This window comes from Spermophilus citellus (assembly GCF_964194105.1).
Source record: "Spermophilus citellus genome assembly, chromosome: 3".
Classification (NCBI taxonomy): domain Eukaryota; kingdom Metazoa; phylum Chordata; class Mammalia; order Rodentia; family Sciuridae; genus Spermophilus; species Spermophilus citellus.
The window spans coordinates 115,788,251-115,812,879 of NC_138184.1; the positions used below are offsets into that span (position 1 = coordinate 115,788,251).

The 24,629-nt window shown below is 43.2% G+C and overlaps 2 protein-coding genes across 3 annotated transcripts in view; both read right to left on the reverse strand.

The window, feature by feature from the left end:
- Positions 1 to 4,869, reverse strand: part of TTC28 (tetratricopeptide repeat domain 28) — a 622,345-nt gene extending 617,476 nt beyond the window's left edge. For both annotated transcript variants that reach the window (XM_081286162.1, XM_081286163.1), the window contains exon 1: positions 4,626 to 4,869. In XM_081286162.1, coding sequence (XP_081142288.1) covers positions 4,626 to 4,727 — 102 coding nt within the window. In that variant the 5' untranslated portion in view covers positions 4,728 to 4,869. The remainder of the gene's footprint in view (positions 1 to 4,625) is intronic.
- A 4,997-nt stretch (positions 4,870 to 9,866) lies between these two features.
- Positions 9,867 to 24,629, reverse strand: part of CHEK2 (checkpoint kinase 2) — a 47,040-nt gene continuing 32,277 nt past the window's right edge. The window contains exons 9-15 of the mRNA XM_081286165.1: positions 22,472 to 22,571; positions 19,549 to 19,635; positions 18,657 to 18,820; positions 18,318 to 18,433; positions 17,124 to 17,209; positions 12,736 to 12,816; positions 9,867 to 10,234 (exon numbers count right to left, since the gene is read on the reverse strand). Of these exons, the coding sequence (XP_081142291.1) occupies positions 10,145 to 10,234; positions 12,736 to 12,816; positions 17,124 to 17,209; positions 18,318 to 18,433; positions 18,657 to 18,820; positions 19,549 to 19,635; positions 22,472 to 22,571 (724 nt within the window). The 3' untranslated portion in view covers positions 9,867 to 10,144. The remainder of the gene's footprint in view (positions 10,235 to 12,735; positions 12,817 to 17,123; positions 17,210 to 18,317; positions 18,434 to 18,656; positions 18,821 to 19,548; positions 19,636 to 22,471; positions 22,572 to 24,629) is intronic.

Consider the following 24,629-nt stretch of genomic DNA (forward strand, 5'->3'; position numbering starts at 1 on the left):
GTTAACATAGCTAGACTTCATTTTAAAATTAAATAAATAAAATAAAATTTAGCAAAAAGTCAAATGAAACAAGAATTGTAACCATCAAATCTAATTTTAAAAATGCTACTTCAGCTTTTAAGAGAAAAATGATGAAAAAAAGCACACTAAATAAGAACTGTGGAGTAAAAATGAGTAGCTTTGAATCACACTTTTATTATTGTTAATAATATTTGGAAATACAGCATCAAATATCTTATACAGCAGCCTGAATTTATCATGCTTTTATAACACAACTATGTGGTGTGTGTGAGACTTTGTCTTCTATCTATCTCCATTCCTCAAGCACTCACCAGGATTTCTTGGGTTACAGGAAAGTGATGGGGACAGGAAGAGGTTTGTGGGTTTTGTTTGTGGTTTTATGTCTTTCTGGGTTTTGTGTTTGTTTGTTTGTTTGGGTTATTTTCAGTTTTGTTTTTACCTTTTCGTGTGTGTGTGTGGGGGGGGGGGGGTATCCTTAACTGGAGTTAATTACCAGAAGAGAAACAACAAACATCAGATCCCTGCCACACGGCAAGGCATGGTTCTAAACAACTACCTACATTCTTTTATTTAACAAGTCTTTGGGATGGATATCACTGTCTCATTGTATGTATGAGAACACTGAAATGCACAACAGTTCGGCCTTGTGAACACTCATACAACTAGTTAGGAACACAGCCAAACAAAGACATATGAATCTAGATCTGTATTCAAACCATTCTTCCTTGTTAATTTTAAGGGGAAGATTTTAAAAAGAAAACTGGAATAAACAACAACTAAATGATGAAGTTAAAAGGTATATCCAGGGCTGGGGCTGGGGCTCAGTGGTAGAGCACTTGCCTAACATGTGTGAGGCACTGGGTTCGATCCTCAGCACCACACAAAAATGAATAAATAAAAGAGATGTTGTGTCCATCTACAAAAAAAAAAAAAAAACAGTGAATCCAAAGTCAACTGTATTTTTAGCAATGTGCAATATAAAATTTTAAAAATAGTTTCATGGCGGGTTGCAGATTTAATTTGGTTGTGGAGTGCTTGCCTAGTATGTATAAGGTCCTGGATTCCACTCCCAGCACCTCTCTACTCCCCCAAAAAGTTCATGTACAATCCACATCAAACAGAACAAAAAATTTTTGAGGGCTGGGGATGTGGCTCAAGCGGTAGCGCGCTTGCCTGGCATGTGTGCGGCCCGGGTTCGATCCTCAGCACCACATACAGACAAAGATGATGTGTCTGCCAAAAACTAAAAAATAAATATAAAAAAAAAATTTTTTTGAAAATACTGTTAAGTGCAATACTCGCACACTGAAATAACACATCACTATAAAAAATCCAAGCTGTCTTTTTTGCAAAAATTGATAAAATGAACCTAAAACTCATATAAAAATATAAAGGACATAAAATGGCTTAACAGTCTTGGAAAAAAAAAAACAATGTTGGAGGAGTTACAATTAATTTCAAACTCCATCACAAAGCTACAGTAATGAAATCATGAGGTGCTGGCATAAGGACAGATATATAGATCAACAGAATAGAATTCAGAATTCAGGAAAAAAAAACTTCACATCTGGTCAACTGATTTTCAATAAGAGGTATAAATGAGGAAGAGAACAGTCTTTTCAATATATGGTGCTGGGAAAACTGAATATCCACAGGTGAAAAAAATGAATTTTGACCACTAACTCATACCATATACAAAAATTAACTCAAAATGGATCAACAACCTAAATATTAGTTAAAGGCATAAACTCTTAGAAGAAAACATAGGAATATATATTTCATGACTTTGTATTTGACAATGGATTCAGATATGACAGCAAAAGCATGAGCAATAAAAGAAAAAACTAGACTTGGTTGAAATTAAATACATTTTTACATCAAAGAACATTATTTAAAAAATTGAGTCGGGGCCAGGGCTATGGCTCAGTGGTGGAGCACTAGCCTAGCATGTGTGAGGCACTGGGTTCAATCCTTGGCACCACATAAAAATAAAATGAAGATATTGTGTTCACCTAAAACTAAAAAATAAATATTTTTAAAAATTGAGTCATGTGTGGTGGTGCACACCTGTAATTCCACTGACTGAGGAGGCTGAGGAAGGAGGCTAAGGCAAGTTCAAAGCCAGCCTCAACAACTAATTGAGACCCTGTCTCAAAATAAAGGATTAAAAAGGTCTGGAGATGTGGCTCAGTGGTAAAGCACCCTTAGGTTCAATCCACAGTATAAAAAAGCAATTAATACCACAATAAAATACCATTTCGTACCTATAAGAATGGCTAAAGTTAAAAATACAGTCAGTAACAGGTATTGGTCAGCGGTAGAGAAACAGCAACCCTGGTGCATTACTAGCGATGGGATGTAATATGCAGTAGAGCCTCAGAAAATAGTTTGACAGTTGCTCAAAATGCTTAACAGAGTTATGTGACCTAGCAATTCTACTCCTAGAGATACACCAAGAGAAATTACAAAATATGTCCACACTAAAACTTGTACACGTTTATTGCTGCATTATTTAAAGAGCCCAAAATAGGGGGAAATATATATCCACAGATGAATGTACAAACGATATCTGGTATATCCATTCAAAAGAATATTATTCAGTAATAAAAAGGAATAAAGTTCTATACATGCTACATCATGGTTGAACCTCAAACACTCTGTGCCATGAAAAGAGTCAATCTCAGAAGACTACAATAGCCCAGAACATAAAATTTCCAGAATAGCTAATTTCAGAGACAGAAACATTAGTAAATGGCACAGTCTGGTGGAATGGGAAATAAGGAAAGGACTGCTATATAAGAATTTTTTGTAGGGTGACAAAATGGTTTTTTTTTTTAATTTTAATATTTATTTTTTAGTTATCGGCGGACACAACATCTTTGTTTGTTTGTGGTGCTGAGGATCGAACCCGGGCCGCACGCATGCCAGGCCAGCCCGCTACCGCTTGAGCCACATCCCCAGCCCGACAAAATGTTTTAAAAGTAGATAATGGTGATGGTTACACAACTATGAAAATATTAGAACTACAAAATTACACACTACCAGGGTTAATTTTATGGGAGGTAAATTATATCTCAATAAAAGCTTTTTAAAAGATTTTTTAAAGACACTTTAAAAAGACATCCAAATAAGCTACAAAAACAATACACTGGGAGACTGCAGCACCTAATTTTTCCATTTTCTTCTTGAGATGCAATCTCAAATCTGAAAGTCAAGTCTTCCTATATTTGCATACTTTGTTCAGTGAACAACAACAAAAACCCTACCTAAGTGAAACCAACTATCTGAAATTCAACTTGATGAAAAAAAAAATGCCTCTGAAATATACACCACCTTTATTTTAGCATCGACTCTGAACTAAAAAATCTGAATTTTGATGCATCACATAAAAACTAGACATACTCAGAGTTTAAGCAAATTGCCAACTTTCCAGAAAAGATAAACAGTAATTCAGATTTGCTCTGATGCAAATATAAATGTTTACCTGCCTCAAAGGAACAAAATCTTGTAAGCCTAGTGTTCCCAAGTGAAAGAAATATATATTTTTTAATTCAGAATTTTGTTTTAGAATCAATTTTAACCTAGCTAGGGTATACAGAGTTGATCCTTTATACTAAACAACAAATACCCTGCGCTTAACTAGAACATACTGAAAACACAGCATTATAACCAGACAAAAGTTGGGAGCTGAGAAATATCACAGTACACAATAAAAATAACTACTCTCAAGAAGCTCCTGAAAATGCCTCAAGAGTTCCAATGTTGCAAACTCCTTAGTCATTTAGTCTTCCTATAACTATTTACCGAACATATACCATTTGCCAGGCAGGGTGCAAGGTACCAGGATGCCACAGTGAGGTATAAAGAGAGCAGGTCCCTGGTTGCAGGAAGCTTGTTCTCTACAGCCTGATAAACCTTTCTGATTTCAACTTCAAGAACCTGCTAAAAATTCAGTCTTGTCCCCTACATTGAGGAGCCAGGGCTCGTGGGCCTGCGGTGGAGCATGCAAGCTGTATTTTTACAAAGTGCTCCCAATTATTCCTCCACTGGACCATCCCACCCATCCTGCAGGAGCCCCACATTCAAAGTCCGCTCAGCAGCCTTCACCTTGACAGGCACCCCAAACACACCCCGAGGCCAAGGTAGAGGGAAGGCTTTCTGGTATCACTCTGGTGAGCCACCAGCAGCTTGTTGCCCTCCTGGGTCTGAGAGCTCACTCCCTCCCAACCTCACCTGAGGCTGGCAGCACCTGAGCCTCCCCAGCGGCAGACACCTGTCTCCAGGAGGATGCAGTCTGCCACTTAGGTGGACCAAGGTCCCAAGGTTCCGCCCCCCGGGGAGGGGTCAAGGAGGCGGCGCGCGGGAGTTAAGCGCCGACTGCATACCACCGGCCCCGCTCCCGCACACACTCACACACTCCCGCGGAAACTGAGGCAGGCGGCGGACCGGGTCCCGCTGCACAGCGGCTCGCGAAGGGGCTGGAACCCCGACGACGGGGTGGCTTCCGCCTCGCGGGCACTCGTCAGCCGCGGAGGCCCGGCCCGGCTTGCACCGACGGAGTTTCACAAAGAAAGTCTCCCGGCCCGCGCCCCTCACGCACTCACCGGCGCTGGCGCCGGCGGAGACTCGGGCTCCCGCCGCCTGCGGCTCCGGGCCGGGGTCGACGCTGGGGTCGGTTCGGACGCTGGCGGCAGCGGCTGCTCCATCCCCGCGGGACCCGGGCCGCGTCCGCCTCGAGCTAACGGTCCCGCCAGCTAGGCGCGCGCACCGCTCCCGCGCGCCATGTTCCCGCCGTGCCGCGCGCCGCCGAGGCAACCCACAACGCCCCCCCCGGACCGCGCACGCGCGCGCCCGCGGCTTCCTCGCACACACCGCGCACGCGCGCGCTCGCCGCGCCCCCTCCCGCGCGCCCCGCCTGGAGCCTGGAGAAGCCGGTGGCTGTTCCCGGCGTCGCGTTTACCCCCGCCGTGCCTGTCCGGCCCAGGAGGGAGAGCGCGCCGTTCCCGGCTCTGCGCCGCCGCCTGCCGCACTGCGGACCACCCCGGCCAAGCCCATTTCTCCACTGCCTCCAGTGTGTCACCCGCATCGCGGGGCCTGGGGCGAGGGTCCGCCCAGGAAGTGCCAGACGAAGGACGCCCTTCGGTTGCTGAGACCCCACTCCTGGAGGTGGGCAGGCACGTGCGCGAATGGAGGTGGCACCATGAACTCCAGTATCCTGGGGAGAGCCAGACTCTGGAAACCTGAGTTCAAGTCTCGCCTCTTCACTGACTTCGGACATCAGGGTCAAAATCCAGCACCGCCCCAAGTGCTTGAGAGGTGGGCTCTCCTTAAGGGGTTCAAGTGCCACCTCCATCTCCCAAACTGGGAGACTGGGCATGTCACTTGACCAACCCAGAGAACCTCGACTTCTACGTGTGCAGCGGATTTCCCAGGTTGACAAGGGCTTTCGGGAGGCATCCACACCCCTCAGCACGCTGCCTGGCACACAAGCAGCCTTCCAAGGCTCCGTATTGTAGCTCCTGCCTTATCCGTCCAAGACTCCTCTAAAAGTTTAATGAAAGGGGTTCTGTCCCAAACTCTGCGGTATAATTAGCTGGGAGTTCACCCAACCATGGGGCTGCAAGAGACTCTTACTTCCCACGTCTTCACTTTCCACTCTGCCTCAAAACCCTAAAGCTGGCACCAAAACAATATCAGAGAACATTTTCCCTACTAGAAAAAGAAGTTTTCAAGAGTCTCTTGGAATTTGTAAATGGTTGTGCTTATTTCTCTTGGCATTTTTCAGACACAAGTGACACAAACAACCTGGAAGGGGGAAAAAGAGAAATTTACCTGCTCCCATAATTGCAAAATTCTGGCTGGAGCCTCACTTCTGGCATAGCGGAATCCAGTACCTCAAACCAAACTCAGCCTCTCTGACCTGTTTCAGTTTCATTTGCTCTCTAATAACTTCATTTCCATACAGTTTCTTCCACTTAAGTAGCTTCATCTACCAAGAAAGCAGAGGCTGTTTCCCAGTACAGGTCGAGTATCCATAATTCTAAATGCTCAGAAGTGTCTCAGATCTTGGATTTTGGAATATTTGTGTACGTATAATGAGATATATTGGGGATAGGACTCAAACCTAAATATGAAATTTGCTTATGCCTCATACATACATTAAACATAGAGCCTGAAGTTGACATTATACAATATTTTTAGTAATATTGTACATGAAACTAAGTTTCATGTATGGAATTTTTCACAATCCATCATATCACTGCTCAAAAAGTTTTGGATTTTGAAGCATTTTGAATTTTCAGACTAGGGATGCTTAAACCTGAGTTTAAGCATCCAGCCAGGGTCCCAAGGTTGACTCATCATTGGACCCATTTGGGCTACATGCCCTTCCTGAGCCAATCCATATTGGCTAGAGCTGGATGTATGGGAAGGGATTGAAGTCAGACCCTCCAGAAGGATATAAACAGGAAGGGTAATTGGGAAAAAGGATGCTTCCACCTGAAAAATTGGAATGCAATTACCAGAAGAGGCATTGGGCACAGGGCCAGCACAAACAAGAGATATCCAGGACACCATCAAATGGGCATACAGTAGGTCCACCATAGAGCCAACTGCCTGTTCTACAAAAGGGAGTGGCAGTTACTTCCTTCCGCCAATGAGAAATGACTCTCACCGCCAACCCCAGGCCCAGATTTGCCAAGTCTGCTTAGTCAAAGGCAACCCAATGACCCCACAAGTGCCCCAAGCAAGAACTGAAAGATGATGGTGCTTTCAAGAACTGACTACTTACATGGGTATCCTACCTCATGATGGAAGACAACCCTTACCACATACCAGGCACTTTATGGACCTTATTCCACTGATTCCTCACAAACAACATCAGAGATGGTTATTCTCACTGAACCCATTTTATAGATAGGAAGCCAAAGCTTATCAAGAAACTTAACCAAAATTCCAGCAAGTAACTTACCCAAAAGCCAATGTTGGGTAAGCACCATAATGTGCCCACCATGAATGTTGTCATTCCAGCTCCTTTTGCTCATATTTCAAAGTCCTATACCCATCTCCAGCTAGATGACCAGCTATCAGTTCCATAGCAGAAGGAACTTCTAGGACCTCTTCAGCTTCCCCAGTTGGGAAGCAAACACTCATTTTCTGTCTCCCCACCTCACCTTGAAGCCCCCGTGCCATGATTTCATGTAATAAAGGAAAGAATTCTCCTAAAAGGAAATTACAGTGAGGCTAGGAAGAGAAAATCAGTGTCAAATGGCTCTCATCAGCAGTCAGTGTCTCCCCTTTAGTAAATGTATTAGTCTCCTATGGCTGCTGTAACAAGTTATCACAAACTGCGCAGCTCAAAACAAGACAAAATTACTTATAGTTCTATAGGAACTATATTACTTATAGTTCTATTTGGAAGCCTGAAATCAGTTTCAGATGGTTCAAGTCAAGTTGTAAAGGACCGGTTCCTTAAAACAGCACTGAAGGGAGAATCCATTGGCTTCCTTTTTCAGTTTCCATGGTTGTTTATAGTCTTTGGACCCCTCCTTCCATTTTCAAAGCACATCAATCCAATCTACGTTCAGTTATCACATCATCTCATCTGATTCTGGCTTCTCTTGGGTCCCTCTTAAAAGGATCCTTGTGATGACATTGGGCCCACAGGATAAGACAGGATAATCTCCCCACCTCAAGATCCTTAATCATGTCCATGAAGTCCTTTTTGCAATGTAAAGTAACATTTACAGATTCTGGGGATTAGAATGAGGACACCTGTTGAGGGTCATAATTTAGCCTATCATGGCAGGTATCATCAGAGCGAGCCACAGTGTCCCCTGGAAACAGGGAAGGGCTGGCTAACTGTGCCCAAGAGGGAAAATGCCCTAAGAAACCTCAGCCTCCACATTATTCAAATGAGCTAAAACCCAGCTAACTTGGCAATCCCAACCTCATTCCTTTCAATATTCAAACCACCTAAATCCCATCAGCCCCCTGCACCAGGCTAGCCAAACCTCAGAATACTTGCATACCTTTCTAATAGAAATTGCCAACCCCACTCCCAGCCCTAGTGCCAGGGGCAACAGCTGTGTGCCCTTGACACTGTCCTAGCTGGTAAGTAGCATTCGAACCATGGTATGGCCAGTGAATTACAATAAGATCTAGTGTCAACCAGGCAAAATTGAAAAAGCAGCAGAGGAGCTAGGGCTGGGGCTCAGTGGTCAAGGCTTGCCTCACATGGGTGAAGCACTGGGTTCGATCCTCAGCACCATATAAAAACAAATAAATAAAGATACTGTGTGTTCATCCACAACTAAATAAATATTTTTTTAAAAAAAATAAAAAGCAGGGCTGGGGATGTGGCTCAAGTGGCAACACGCTGGCCTGGCATGCGCGGGGTGCTGGGTTCGATCCTCAGCACCACATAAAAAAATAATAATGATGTTATGTCCACCGAAAACTGAAAAATAAATATTAAAAAATTCTCTCTCTTCTCTTTCTCTAAAAAAAAAGAAAGAAAAAGCAGAATCAGAAAGGAAGCAGGCATTAGAAATGCCTGCATTCCTGATGGCTCCAGATCCAGGCATCTGTGACCTCGATACACATCCCCTCCATGAAATGATGTGAGTGGTCTGTTTTCTGCCAAAGATGTTCCAACTTCTACAGATCATAGGGCTGTCCCTGAAGCCAGCCTGGAGGGACTGATCGCACTTGATGGTAAACAAGGATATATGCTCCTTTGGGCAGTTCACTGAACATGCTGACATTTGAGTTTAGACATCAGTTGCTTGTGCATTTTGTCAGCAAGCAAGTCACCATCCATGAGTCTGAACATGAAACTAGGAAGACAGACATTAGTTCTGGATTCAGAAAAACCTAGGTTGGATCCCAGCTCTTCCGCTTATCAGCCGTGTGGTTTTGGAAAAGTTACCTTACTTCTCTAAGCCTGGATTCCTTACCTGTAACATGAGGGTGGCTGGGTGACTTAGCTTATAGGATCACTGTGAGGACAAGATCAGCCAAGAATAGGGCTTTTTGCACAGGGCCTTCCTAATCATTACTGGGTCAATGTAACATGCCTACATGCCTAAACTCCACTTCCAAAATAAGTCATCCCTAATTCATTTGGGAGAAAAGTTTGACATGCATTAACATGGGGCAACCTTCCTCTTTCTCTTCCCCTTTTGCTGTGAATATTTGCTGCCGAAATACCAATGAGTATGGTTATGGGACCCCCCTGGGGTATTACACATAATATACAATAGAAGTGAATCCGCTTCCTAACCTCGGAAAAATTTGAATTTTACAACTTATCTAGTCCCAAGGTTTCAGACTGTGAAGACATGTATCTTTAACACAAAGGAGGAGAATTTAAAACTGGCACATGATACATCAATGTACCTACCATCTCTTGAAATCTCTGAATGTGAGTCAATACAAATGCCACCCCCAACCTCCCTGTGCCCCTTTCCCTGTAACTTTCTATGGGGCCTTTAGAATTTGTATTTAGCTGTCCCTGGCTGAAACCAGGTGACATCCAGAGAAACCACCTGGTAACAACCCAAGTAGGGCTCTAGATGAAAAAGCACACAATAACTTTTTTTTTTCATTTTATTTCTTTCTTTATTTTGGTGTCGGGAATCAAACGCAGGGCCTTGCATTTGCAATGTAAGAATCCAGTCACTGAACCATATCCCACCCCTAACATTTTTTTTCTTTTAACATTTTTTTAGTTGTAGATGGACACAATAAGGTAACTTTTCCAAAACCACACGGCTGATAAGCGGAAGAGCTGGGATCCAACCTAGGTGCTGAGGATCAAACCCAGGGCCTCACACATGCACAGCAGGCGCCCTACCACTGAGCCCCAGCCCCAGCCTGCCCCCTAACTTTTTTTTAAGAAAAAAAAATTTTTTTTTAAATAAAAGGCATTCAACCAAAAAGTTGGTTGAAGCATAAGCACAAAGCCCACATTCCATTAGGTTTTTAATTGAATTAACAGTGATTGTAGAAAAGCAATTATTCCCATAATTAAAATACAAATGATTAAAAATAAAAAGATTTAAAGAAAAGGAAGATGACAGCAGAGTGAAAGAAGTACATTTCTTCAGGTTCAGTCCAGTGTTCACAGCATAGCCATACACACAGCCCGGCGCTTTGAGGACTCTGTGTCTTCGGCTTCCCCTTCCAGGGGCCGCTTTTGACTAGTGGAAGGCTGCAAATAAAGGAAAAGGGAGAATGTTTAGAAGAAAATCACCAGCTTCTATTAAAGTTCCCCATTAGCTATAGTAAACCAGGGTCAATTCATGTGAAGCATGGTACCAAGAATAACTGGTGGTCACTGAATCCCCGCTGGACTCCAATACACTTATCTAACATTTCTCTTCTTGTGGCTTCCAACCACTTAATGATGTAAGGACAGTTCAACTGCAATTTTGTTTTTATAAGAAATCTTGCCAGGCGTGGTGGAGTGCACCTGTAATCCCAGAAGCTCAGGAGGCTGAGGCTGAGGAAGGAGGATCAGTTGCCTCGGCAACTCAGAGAGACTCTGTCTCTAAATAAAATATATTTTTTAAAAAAGGCAATGTGGTCCAGTGGTTGAGCGCCCCTGGGTTCAATTCCCATTACAAAAAAAAGAAAGAAAGAAAGAAATTTTTAAGGGTATTGTATTTTTTAGGATGTTTATTTATTTATTTTTATGTGGTCTGATGATCGAACCCAGTGCCTCACACATGCTAGGAAAGTGCTCTACCACTGAGCCACAACCCCAGGAATACCCACCACCCTTTTTGTTGATACTGGGGATTGAACCCAGAGACACTTAACCACCGAACACTTTTTATATTTTATTTAGAGACAGAGCCTCACTAAGTTGCTGAGGCTGACTTTGAACTTCAATCCTCCTGCCTCAGACTCCCGAACCACTGGGATTTACAGATGTGGACCACTATACTCAGTTCAATTACAATTTTTTTTTAATTTTAATATTTATTTATTTTTAGTTCTCGGCGGACACAACATCTTTGTTGGTATGTGGTGCTGAGGATCGAACCCGGGCCGCACGCATGCCAGGCGAGCGCGCTACCGCTTGAGCCACATCCCCAGCCCCAATTACAATTTTTTTTCAACTACAATTTTTATATTTTACAATGGTGCATAAGCAAATGCAAACAGTAGAAAGTAAACTTTGAATCTAAATCTAGATATCTTTTTTTTTAGTTGTAGGTGGATACAATACCTTTATTTCATTTATTTTTATGTGGCACTGAGGATTGAATTCAGTGCCTCACACATGCCAGGCAAGCGCTCTGCCACAGGGCCACCACAACCCCAGGTGCAGACTCTGAACATCTTTTTGTAGGCTAGCAATATTCTCTCCTGATGTGAGGCAACTGTAGCTCCTGGTCAGCAAGATCACAAGTGGAATACTGTACACTGGTGTACAACTGTTGCCAAGCTCAGTAGATTTGGAGTATTAAATGCATTTCAGTTTAAAATGTTTTCAACTTAAGATAGGGTTACTAGGGTGTAATCCCATCATTAGAATATAGGAGCTGTGCTTACAGCTTAGTGGTAAAGTGTGTGCTTAGCCTACGCTAAGGCTCTGCATTTACTCCCTAGCACCAAAAGAGAGAGCTACTTGGGAGGCTAAAGCAGAAAAGACAGACAGCTTGAGGCCTTCAGGATAACTTAGTATGACTCTGTCTCAAAATAAAATAAAAAGGGCTAGGGGGTATAGCTCAGTGGTAGAGTATTTGCTTAGCATGTGTGGGGCCCTGGGTTCAATGGTCGATATCAAAAAAAGTGAGAAAGACTAAAACCTCTCACTTAGAGCCCCAACTTTAACTCTTTTATGGAAAAGGCAATCTTTTCTGCCTTGCTTGCTTCCCCATTTATAAAACTGGGAGGGAGAGTGGGAAAAAAGCAGAACTATTGCAGTGCTTGCAATAGTGCAACCAGTGGTGCACGTCTATAATCCCAGCGGCTCGGGAGGCTGAGGCAGGAGGTTCACGAATTTAAAGCCAGCCTCAGCAAAAAAAAAAAAAGTAAGGTACTAAGCAACTCAGTGAGATCCTGTCTCTAAATAAATAGGGCTAGGGGTGTGGCTCAGTGGACAAGTGCCCCTGAGTTCAACCCCCAGTACCTTAAAAAAAAAAAAAAAAGGCAGAACTATCATTAACCAAAAGAAAGCTGGACAGGAATGAAGTGATATTTATTTATACTTACAAAGAATTTTAGAAGAATAAAATTATAACCAAGAAATCATCATTTGTCCAAATTTTAAGTTTTCCAACGAATTTAAAATTGAGCCTCTAACAGATTGTTTAGTCTTGCCCTGCAGGAGAACTTTCAAGTGACAGGCCCTACCTGTGCTTCACTAACATATTAAGCAATCTTATAAGGACGCTAGAGCAGATCAAGTTGAAATGTAACACCTACTACATAGATCTTTAAGAATGTGAAGCAACTGTCACCCTCAAGACTCTTCAGACCTGGGACTGGGGTTGTAGCTCACTGGTAGATCATTTGCCTTGCAGGTGTGAGGCACTGGGTGTGAATCTCAGCACCACATAAAAATAAATAAAGATACTGTGTCCATCTACAACTAAAGAGAAAATATTTAAAAAATAAATAAAAGAGAACCTTTAGGCTCATTAGGCTCACTCATCAGCTCTTTAAATCTAGTCTACATTTATTAATCATTAGTAGGGATACCTGGGTTGGGATTTGGGATAGAGCGATTGATTTATTTTCCTCGGCCAGTAGCTCCTGAAACTTTCTCTTCATGTCCTCATCCTGTGAAGAAATGAAAAACATAAGTAGGCTGTGTCTGGGGAAAAGAAAGCTCCTTTAGAAGGACAGGGCAAGGCACCCCTGCAAGGATGGCAATTGTCTGCTAAGAATCAGCCCCTTGCTCAAGTTCCCGAAGTGAAGGGCCCATGGGTGCTCACCTCTGCCTTCTGAGTAGTCTCATGAGCAGTCAACAGCTCAGTCAACACTGACTGAATCAAACCCATGGTCCTAAGAGCTCAGTGGATAAGAGAACCACAGACTCCAGATAACCAGCAGATCCTGAGAGCCAAAGGCTGGGGCTGACTCCATGCAGCTTCCTGAATCCTTCCACATCGCCCCCTTGCCCTGCCATCAGCAAGGCCATTTACCCAGATACCAACCGAACAACGGACTCAGCACCTAAGAAAATTAACCAGCAGGTGCTGTACAAAGTGCCACATGGTCTTGAAGCCCACAGTATCCCAAACTCAGCTCTAATGAGAAAGGACAACAATGAACACAACATAGCATTACAGGTGCTTCATGCTACAGGAGGAAAAGGTGGGGCAGGGGAGGAGTGGGCAAAGAGAACAACTGCCCAGATGTGTGAGGTGTGAGGGCAGTTCTACCTCTCCAGAAGCTAAGTTCTATAGGGTTCAAGGATTTGCATTTGAGAGTCTTGATGGGTGGACTGGTCCGGTTCTCCCCATCTTCGAAAATGCAAAACATGTCTAAGAATGTGGACTAAGCTCAGCCACTCACCAGTGAAGTGTGCAGTATACAGACCTCAAGCAGTTCGATTCCAAAGCCCCACATACTTTACCAACCAACCCACCCTCTCCCTACTCTTCCCCATAAGCCACCGGAGGGAGAGGATGACGGGGTCTCCACCGCTCAGCAGCTGCATGATGCTAGAGGACTACCAACTGCTTCATCTCTTCTCTATCTAGCAGCTAGAACCACCACCTGCTTCCATCACTCTGCCTAGTCCCTCAGCCTATCTTGGTAGGATCATGCTCACCTGGATTCCCCTCTAGACTCTGCCATGGCTAGAGGATGTCACATCTCACGTACTGTCACTTGCCAAAGCCCATCCATTCTTTCCCCCCATACTTGTTCACACCACAGCTCCCCCAGGAATGCCCTCCTTACTTCCCTGCAACCCACATAGCCCACCTTCCTTGTTCTAATCAGTGAACAAATTCTTCCTGAGCATCCATCCCCTAGATGCCAGTCACTCTCACAGGCACAGGGGCCTTCCTGGCAGAGGGACCCAGTAAACATTTGAAAATGCTGACACTCACCCCCGACACTGTTGCCAGATCATGCAGGCTTCAGACCTGTTCACACCATGTGAAATCTGTTCACACCAGAGCCCTGTGGGCAGTGGCCCTGCCTCCTCCTGGTTAGCACTGTACTCTGCACCTACCCCCACCCCCACCCCCACCCATAGATACATCACACCACACTGTACAGTCAGCAACTGTGATGCAGACGTCAGCTCCCTAGGCAAGGACTTATCTTATTCCTCTTTATATCCATGCTGCCTAAGAGTATTTGACACAAGAGCTCATTGACTATTCTGAAGGAATAAATGCATGAACCAATGAAATTACAATGGAATAATGGTAGGATTGTGTGTCTCAGCACTACCGTGAGAGGGCGGAGCCTCAGAGAGGTGGTGCCTAGTGGGAGGAGGTTAGGTCATTGGGGGCATTCCCCAAAGAAGACTGTGGAAATCCAGTTTCTTCCTCTTCCTCTCTCATATTTTTCACACTAGCCATGAGACAAACAGGTTACCACCACACACTCCTGCTATGAGATATGCTGCCTCACCACATGCTCAAAGCAATGGGGCCCCTTTGGTCATGGACTAAAATCACCAAAACTGTGAGCCAAATGGACTTTTCCTTTTTTTAAATCAATTTATCTCAGGTATGTCACAGTAAGAGGCAGCTAACACAAACGCACTTTTCCTTTAGACCTTCAGTGACCCAAGTCTATTAAGTATATTTACAAGTCATCAATTAGCAATTACATTAAAAAAAACCTCATTGTTGACGCAAACTGTTAAGTGTTTTTTTATTATTTTATTTTGTTTGGTTTTGTTTTTTGGAATGCTGGGGATTGAAACTAATACTTCACTTATGCTAAGCAAGGGCTCTACATCCTCAGCCCCCTGGTGGCAGAGTTTATCTGTAAATGTCCTTCCTTTGAGATGTCCACAACCTATTCAAAAGTATTAAATTATCCCTTGAAGTCAAGCAGGAAGGAATCCTCTCAGGCACTCAGCATGAGGCAGGAAGAGGACGTGAGGGGGGCTGGGGCTGGGGCTCAGTGGCAGAGCGCTTGCCCAGCATGTGTGAGGCACTGGTTTGATCCTCAGCACCACATAAAAAATAAATTAATAAACAAAGATATTGTATCCCTCTACAACTAAAAATGTATTAAAGAAGAAGGAGAAATGAGAGATGCTCCCCAAACCAGACACTGCTAATGACAACACAGAGACCACGATTCACATTCCCAGTGTTCGGCCCAGTGCCAAACCCATAAAATCATTTGGCTTCTGAAAAACACTGAACTTTCCCAAAATAAAAACCTAAACATCACTAACTGATGTTTTAGATAACCCATCTGCAGCCTTGTCCTCTCCACCTTTGGCTGCAAAAACAAAATGTGGATGAAAGAGTATTCATAGGAGACCCCTGTGGCAGAGTTGAACTTCACCTTCTTAGTTGTAAGTTTTCTTTTTTTTTTTTTTTTTTTTTAAAGAGAGAGTGAGAGAGGAGAGAGAGGAGAGAGAGAGAGAATTTTTAATATTTATTTTTTTTTTAGTTCTCGGCGGACACAACATCTTTGTTGGTATGTGGTGCTGAGGATCGAACCTGGGCCACACGCCTGCCAGGCGAGCGCACTACCGCTTGAGCCACATCCCCAGCCCCTGTAAGTTTTCTTTTGAGACAAAAAGTACAAGAAAAATAGGCTGTGCTGCCTCATAAATTTCAGGCAGATGCAAATCCTGTCCCTAGGACTTGCTGGCCAGCTCTATTTTTTTTCCAAGCCCAACACAGCTCCTCCAACCTCTCCACATGGGGACCCCAAGAGTTTCCTTACTAGGATACATGAAAAAAGCCAAGAGGCGTGTTTCTCTTTTTTATCAAAATCAAATCACTACATCCAAAGGCACCCTTTGTTTCCAAACTCCTTTTCTCCAAGGTCCTGCTGTCTCAAATCTGTGTGGTCTATTAAATGCTAAATCATCTGACAGATTTCTTCTGGGGAGATTGCTGTTTCCATGGCAACATCCCAAACACATATATCTGGGCTTTTTTTTCCCCTCCATTAAGGATTTGTTGTTCTCAACCTGAGCTGGCCTGAGCAAAACTGTTAGGTGTAGAGAGTTGGAAAACAAATGGGGAACAGCCCTCCCCTGAGTCCCAGAAATATAGAGCTGAGGCCAGACTGCCCAAGGAGTTTGTGGACCAGTAATCCCCAAGAGTAAGAGTGTTTTGCTCAAACTACCTGATTAGTTAAGTGCCTAATCCCCACAGAAAACAGATCAAAAGAAAATTAATAGAAAGAGGCATGACTGTGCTGAATGACGTCACGGGAAATGGAAGATCAGACATCCATCAAAAACCTGCCTGGCTGGGCACAGTAGTGCAAACCTGTCATCCCAGCAGCTAGGGAGGCTGAGGCAGGAGGATCGCAAGTTCAAAGCCAAACCCAGCAAAAAGCAAGGTGCTAAACAACTCAGTGAGACCCTGTCTCTAAATAAAATACAAAACAAGGCTGGTGATGTGGCTCAGTGGTCAAGTGCACCTGAGTTCAATCCCCGGTACAAAAAGAAAAAAAAAACCTCCCTGATGCTGTAGCTAATTCTAATGCCAAACATGAATCTGACAAATCCACTAAAGACTTCCAACTCTGGCAACTCTGAATGAGGTCCATGCAAGATCTAATGGCAGCCACAGTTCCCAGCAAGAACAGAGAAGTAATGCAGGCTTGAAAGACGCAGGTGTCAGCCTGCACTACAGCATGCCTACTCACCAGGAATAAGAAGTGAGACCCTTCACACCCAATCACATGGAACTGAGAAATGGCTGGATTCTTCCCAGGGAGGCTGCCATCCTCCAGCTCCTCCAAGTTCCCTTATTTAAGGTGGAAAAATGGCTGGAATGAAGCCCAGCCTAGCTCACCTGTTGGGTGAACCTACAGTTCAACCTAAAACAGACCCAACATTGCAAAGGTTATGTTTCCATCCTCTTCCTCACTTAGCTCAGGGCTCCCTGTGCATTTCATGCTAGTGGGTACTGCCCCACACCCACCTGAAGCCACGGGTGACTTAAGGCTTCTTCTGTCGTAAACCGTGCCTTTGGATCCACAACCAACAACTTCTTGACGAGATCCAGAGCTAAGGTAACAAGAGAATTGGCAAACTATAGTGAAAAAGATGACAATCAGCAATATTAAGGTATGCAGAATGACAGGCCATCATCCAGAAAGAGATCATTATGGAGTCAGCAGACAGTGGGCAGGACCCCTGGTCCTCCTCCCTGTGTGCAGAGGACTCTAAATACCAGGAATGATGGGACACCGAGCTTCTTAGCTCCCTGCTCCCTCTCTCGCTGCTGGACTCAAACTAACTAAAACTGACCTTCTACCCAGTTCTGAGATATTTAAAATGCTACAGCCAACTCTCCCTGACACCCCAGGACTGGTAATGAGAGTCCCTCAACCAAAGAGGGGCTCTGTAAAAATCTGGTTTGTCAGAAATAAAGCCTGACTACCCCAGCAAGCAATGAAGGCTGGCTTGTATACTGCAATAATATTATTCCTTAAAGAGCACCCATGCTTAGCACAATCACCTATGTTACACTACTGGATATTTAGTTTTAAGTTTCCACTTTTTCTTCTGGAAATTATAAGGTTACATTTTTAAATTATAAAATACAAAAAAAGTAAGGGGCTGGGGTGGTGGCTCAGGGGTAGAGCACTTGCCTAGCATGTGTGAGGCACTGGGTTCAATTCTCAGCACCACATACAAATAAATGGATAAAATAAAGGTCCATCAACAACTAAAAAATTAAAAAAACAAAAAAAACAACAAAGTAACTGACACTGAGCTTTTTATGTGGGGCTAACTCAAAGGAAAGTTTGTAACTAAAAAGTTACTTATTCTTTGGCACACTAAAATAGGTATTAGCACTCAGAAAAACCATTTAATTTAAGGTGAGGACTATCAGAGGAGGATCTTTACAAATAAAGAAAATAGAAACTCAGAGAAGTTCAATAACTTGCTGAAGGTCACACAGCTAGGAAACAGTAGAGTAGGAACTTGAGCTCAATGTGCTGAATGAACAATTTGATCATTTGTTCTAATTTTCAAATTCTGTAAAAACTAATCAAAACTAGAACAGACTGATAGGAGAAAACACCACAGAGTTTGAAAAGACACTCCCACCAAGAGCATACCCACATCGTAGTAAACCACATATTCTTAACCCTTTTCGTATCCATACCCTTCTCTGAAACATCTGCCCAGACTTCGGGAATGAAGTTGTATTTTCCACTGGTGATCTGATCCTTCAGTGACACTTGAGTCTTATGCTCAGAGAAAGGTGGATACCCACTAAGGCTTTATATTGGTAGAGAGAAAAAGGGAAAGAAATCAAATGGCATTCTCAGAGGCATTCAGATATACAGATTTCTTGGTTTCAGCATCATGAAAAAGCAGGTTTTTCTTTAAATCAGTGGTCGAAAAGTGACCTAAATGAAACATGACCTTGCTACCTGAATATGGTTATGCTTTCATCTAATTACCTCCAACCAGATTGTGTAGCAATGAAAACTTTTCTTACCAGATAAAAAGAATAACTCCTAAACTCCAGCAGTCCACAGCACGGTTATACCCGGCAGTTCCAATGGAAAGAAGAACCTCGGGAGCCAAGTAAGTGGGGGTACCACATAAAGTTCTCATGAGAGAGGTCTCCCCCAAAATCTTGGACTGCCCAAAATCAGTAATCTAAAATTAAGGACAAAAGGAATAATTTTTAACAATGTCCTAAAATAAAAAGAGTATCATAGTCTGCTGGTCCCACATCAGCTACATCAGCTTTTATTGTGTGCTTCATACCTGTGGTTCATCTGAAGTCTGCAAACTCATGGCTTGCAAGTTCCAGTACTAAATTTTGCTTAAAATCCCTAAGTTAAGAACTTCAAGAATTAGGTTTTCCATTTTACCTATGTTCTTTGTAACCTTATAGAAAGTTTGTGATCCCTATGACAAACACCCAAGGATTCTAGTTAGTTACATGATTCTTCTTAGACCCTAGGCTCTCAAATTTGATTAACTGTGGAATATCTGGGGAGGTTGAAAAAAATTCTTACACCTGGGTGCCACCCTCAGATTCAGAGATGCAGCCTGGGTCTTTTAAGATATAGTTTATTTTCTTATTTATTTTTAAATTCTAACAGGAGATTCTAAAAGGAAGCTTGAAAAAGAGGTCCAGGCAGGATATGTAATTCATTCATCTGTTTAGACCCCTCTGCACAAAGGTGGATTGTATACAATGGAGCTGATAAATGCTCATTAGACTCCAGAGAGACAGGATATCACCTGATCCACAACAAATGCTGAGTGCAAAAATCAGATTCTCAGTCTTTTTTTTTTTTTTTTTGCTCCCATTTTTCACATGAGGAATTAAAAGACAGTTTCTACCGAAATGCTCACATACAGAACATAACTTTTACCTTTATAAGACAGTCCTCTTCTTGAGATGACAGTAAAACATTCTCTGGCTTTAAATCCCGATGTATAATGCCATTTTCGTGAAGGTACTACACAGAAAGGGAGGCATAGCCCTTAGATTTATATTTTCTAGGAAGTCCTTTTTTTTTTTTTTTAATGTGAAATCAATTTTGTTGGTCATTTAAAACCTGCCCACATTGACTTAAAAAGAAGATAGACTTCAGTGACTTATAAATGGAAATTCAAAAGTAGAGTGGGGTCAGCACTAGTCACAATTTAGTCAAGGACCTGGTTCCTTTTCTCTATTTTCTGCTACATTATCGTGTGTGCGCGCGCGCGCGCGTGTTTGTGTGTGTGTAGATTTGTCTTAAGATTGTTCTTACCTATGAAAGATGACTACCAGAAAAGAACACTTTCTATCTCATTTAGGAAGAGAAAGAATGGTATCCCATCTCTCTTTAAGGGACAATACAGAATTTTCCAGAAAACTCTAATTATTCTCTCCTCTGAAATGGGACCAAGCCTATCCTAGAAGAATTACTGAAAAAAGGAATGATACTTCCCTCAGGAAATCAGACTCTATCTTTAACTTGAGGTCAACTGCAAAAACTACACTGCTCTTTTTTATGGTGGAGGGAGAATATTAGGAAGTTAATTACAGCATTCAGTAAACTCTCAGAATTCTCTAAAAAAACAAAAACAGCAACCGAGACAATAAAGCTTGCATTTCACAATTCAAGAAAACACATATCCTTTCACATTGGCAGAAATATAAGGTATTTAATTCAATAAAACTCAAATGAGTGATATAAAATATTTTGAGAACGTACCAAAATAAACATAAAAATATCATCAAAATGATATATTTACATATATACTAAAAATGTCTCATAGCAATTGCTCCATATACTCAATCCATTGTAATATTCTTTTTTAAAAAAATTTTTTGGTAGTTGTAGATGGACAGCATGCCTTTATTTTATTTGCTTATTTTTTTTGTATGCGGTGCTGAGGATCACATGCCAGGCAAGAGCTCTGCCACTGAGCCACAGCCGCAGCCCCTCACTGTAATATTCTTAATCAATAAATATAAGAAGGGGAAAAACCAATAAGGGAGATAAACACTAGGTAGGTGACAGCCACCATTAAAAAGACTTTGAGGACTGGTGTGTAACTCAGGGGTAGAGCACTTGTTCCCAGAACAGAAAAACAAAACAAAAAAGGGGGGGTTGGGCAGAGGGGTGGGGGACTTATGATCATGAACTTCAGCCTGCTCTGGGCACTTTCAGTGGGAAATTAACCTGATGAAACCTTCAGGGCCAAACCCAGGTGGACCTACCCCAGAAAAATCTCCCTCAATCCTCACCCAATACAAGAACAGCTCCCAGCCAGACACAGTGGCACACACCTATAATCCCAGGGACTCAGGAGGCTGAGGCAGGAGGTTCACAAGTTCAAAGCCAGCCTCAGCAAAAGCGAGGCCCTAAGCAACTCAGAGACCCTGTCTCTAAATAAAACATAAAAAGGGCTTGGGGGGGGGGGGGCTGGGGTTGTGAGGCTCAGCAGTACAGCACCCGCATAGCACATGTGAGGCCCTGGGTTCGATCCTGAGCACCACATAAAAATAAATAAATAAAACAAAGGTAGTGTGTCCAACTGAAAAAAAGGGTTGGGGATGTGGCTCAGTGGTTAAGTGCCCCTGAGTTAAATTTCCAGTCCCCCTCCCCCAAAAGAAATCTGCTCCCTCCACTGCATTTACTGCATGGAATAGGTTCTCAAGAAAAGAAATCTTGGTGGGGAATCACCATAACCGATTCTGCTTGGAAAATGGTGGTATTCCTCAAGGCACAGTGCCACCAACAGCTTCTCTATCAACACTTTCACTGAACAGAGAAGGCCAGGCACATACCTCACCCCCTGTCCACTCCCATGACCAAGATGCTGCATCTGGAGGGAACTGAGTAAATGAGCCAGGAAGAGCACGCCGTCCCCCTCGTCCCAGCTTGCCCACCGTCCCCTCAACTCTGCCCAGTCCCAGTTTACAGGAGGTTTTCTACAAAGATAAGGTAGCCGTAGTTCTATGGTTTAGATATGAAGTGTTAGGTGTTGAGACAACACAAAAAAAGTTCAAAGGTGAGAAGATTGGGTTATGAGAGCCTTAATCTAATAATCAACCATTAATCCACTGGTAGGGGTTAACTGGGCGGTTCCAGCAGGCAGACAGGGTATGGCTAGAGCAGGTAAGTCGCTGCAGGCATGCCCTGGGTATGTTTTTTGTCCCTGGTGAGGACAGCTCTCTCTGCTTCCACGTCTTGAGCTGTTTGCCTCCTTCACACCTTTTCACCATGATGGCTTGTGGGTTTTTTTTTTTTTTAATATATATTTTTTAGTTGTTGATGGATCTTTATTTATTTACATGTGGTGCTGAGAATCGAACCCAGTGCCTCACACATACTAGGCAAGTGCTCTACCACTGAGCCTCGAACCCAGCCCTCGCCATGATGTTTTGCCTCACTGCGGGCCCAGAGTAATCGAGCTTGTGTTCTATGAACTTCGACCTCCGAAATTGTGAGTCCCAAATCAACTTTTCATCCTCTAAACTTGTTCTTGTCAGGTCTTTTAGTCACAGGGTAAAAAAGCTGACTAAAACAGGTAGAAATCAATTTCCCTCCAGGAAGACCTCCAGGCTAAAGAGCGGAGACTTGGGGGGTGTTGGTTTTCTAGTTCCCTTCCTTACTGTCTCTTAACTTCACAGCAAGAGCTTTGTCATCTGAGTCAAAGGGTTAGGATGTTTTTTCCAAGAACAGAACAAACACAGGATCGCTTCAGAGTTTTAATTCTCAGTCCCTCAGTTTCTCCCTAACCCAGGTAGTAATTGCACCACACAGAAACTAGGTTGTCACAATAACTGAGGACTTTTCTCACCTGTACAGCCAAGAGCATCTGGTAAAAATAGAGTTTGCAGGTAGCTTCTTTCAGCCGTTTATTCCCCACCACCCTGTCAAAGAGCTCTCCTCCTTCCATCCTGAAACACAGACAAAGGAAGGTGTTCATTCCTAGAGGAAAACTCACTTGCATGGTATAAAAGACAGAGCAAACTCATTCAGACTAGCACAGAGTTGCCATTTTTATTCACCTTTGACTCACATTATTAGAGCTAATGAGCTAATAAGGTTCATCTACAATCTGATGTCCCCACCAGAAATAAGGAATATGAGAGAAGGAACATGCAGTGGGAATTGGTAATACTTGGGAAACTTTAAGATCTGATTCACTACCAAGGTGGGCCCAGGAGCCTGCATGTTTATCACGTACCCTGCGTGATTCGGAGGTGATGAGGAAGAGCAAGCCAGAACTTACAATCAAGTCAACTCGGGTCTAAACCCCAACTATACTACTTCCTAGCTGTGGGACTTTGGGCTATTTAATCTCTCTAAGCTTAAAAAGTGGGAGTAACACCACCTGCTGTGATGGTTGGTATAAAATAATAGAAATGATTGACATAGGTAAGGCACCTGGCACAGGGCTCAGCAATATTATTCGAATTCTCTGATTCAGTTTCCTTTTCTTTAAAGTGGGTCTAAAAATAGAAACCCACCTGTGACATGTAAGTAACCTGTAAGATTATTATGAAGGACCAATGAGTCAGTCCACAGAAAGTGCTAACTTAGCTTGCAGGTAAGGGCTTAATAAATACCAGCTACTATACTGTACTATTATGACCATTATTCACTGTGTCAACCAGATCCAGTCAGATAACAATCTCCTATTTGGTAACAGCAAATATTCCCTGAGGAACCCTAGGACATTCATCTCTCCCAGGGTTATAATCAGGATTGCTGTTTATTTTATTTTATTTTATTTTTTGCAGCACTGGGCATTGAACCCAAGAGCACTCTACCACAGAGCTACCACCCCAGTCGGTTTCATTTTTTTATTTTGAGTCAGGGTCTTGCTAAGTTGCTCTTGCCACTCAATCTGCATAGCCTCCATTTTTCAGCCAAGAACAAAGCATTCCATGCCTGTCACAACAGCTGCTTCAAAAATGTGAATTTATGCAGGAATAGACACAAGACAGGCCTCTTCCAGGAATGACACAGGAAATTATTTTGGTTATACCAAAGAAGATAGGACATTCTAACCATGAAGTAAAGCAGCAAGACACTGAAAGATACTTGGGCACCACCATGCCACCAGATCGCATCATCTTAAGTAGAAAGGACCACCGGAAGCAGATATTTTTAAAGTAATAACATCAACACACGTGGAAGCTGGGCACAGTGGCACATACTTGTAATCCCAGCATCTCAGGAGGCTGAAGCAGGAGGATCACAAGTTGGAGGCCAGCCTCAGCAATTAGGCAAGGCCCTCAGCAACTCAGTGAGAACCTGTCTCAAAATGAAAAATAAAAATGGCTGGGGCTAGGCTCAGTAGTGCATCCCTATAATTCCAGCAGCTCAGGAGGCTAAGCCAGGAAGATCGTAAGTTCAAAGCCAGCCTCGGCAACAGCAAGGTACTAAGCAACTCAGTGAGAACCTGTCTCTAAATAAAAGGGCTAGGGATGTGGCTCAGTGGTTGAGTGCCCCTGAGTTCAGTCCCTGGTTCCCACCCTCCCCCCAAAAAAGAGGGGCTGGGAATGCAGCTCAATGCTCTGGGTTCAATCCACAGTACCAAAAAACAGGGACCCCATGTCAAGCGTCCACATGTGCCAGGTACTCTGCAAGGCTTTCCATCCCTCATAGCATATAAACTTCTCCAAGACTCTGTACTATTATCTGCATTTAACACTAAGAAGATGAAACTCAGAGGGATGAAAGAAACTCACCCATGGGTGGTCAACTAGTTACCTACAGAGTAGTGTTTAAACCCAGGACTCAGATGCAGGGACTACAATCCCCTGCTACCTGCCTGTGGAAATACTGCCTGACTTCTAGAATTAACACTACCTAGACGTGCAAACACACTGTGGATCCCACCACCACATACTTACGGGGAGGGCCCCAGCATGAACAAGGAAAGTCTACATTCAAGTCTATGTTGGCTTTTAAGCATTTAAATGAAAATGTCAAGTTTAAAACATGTA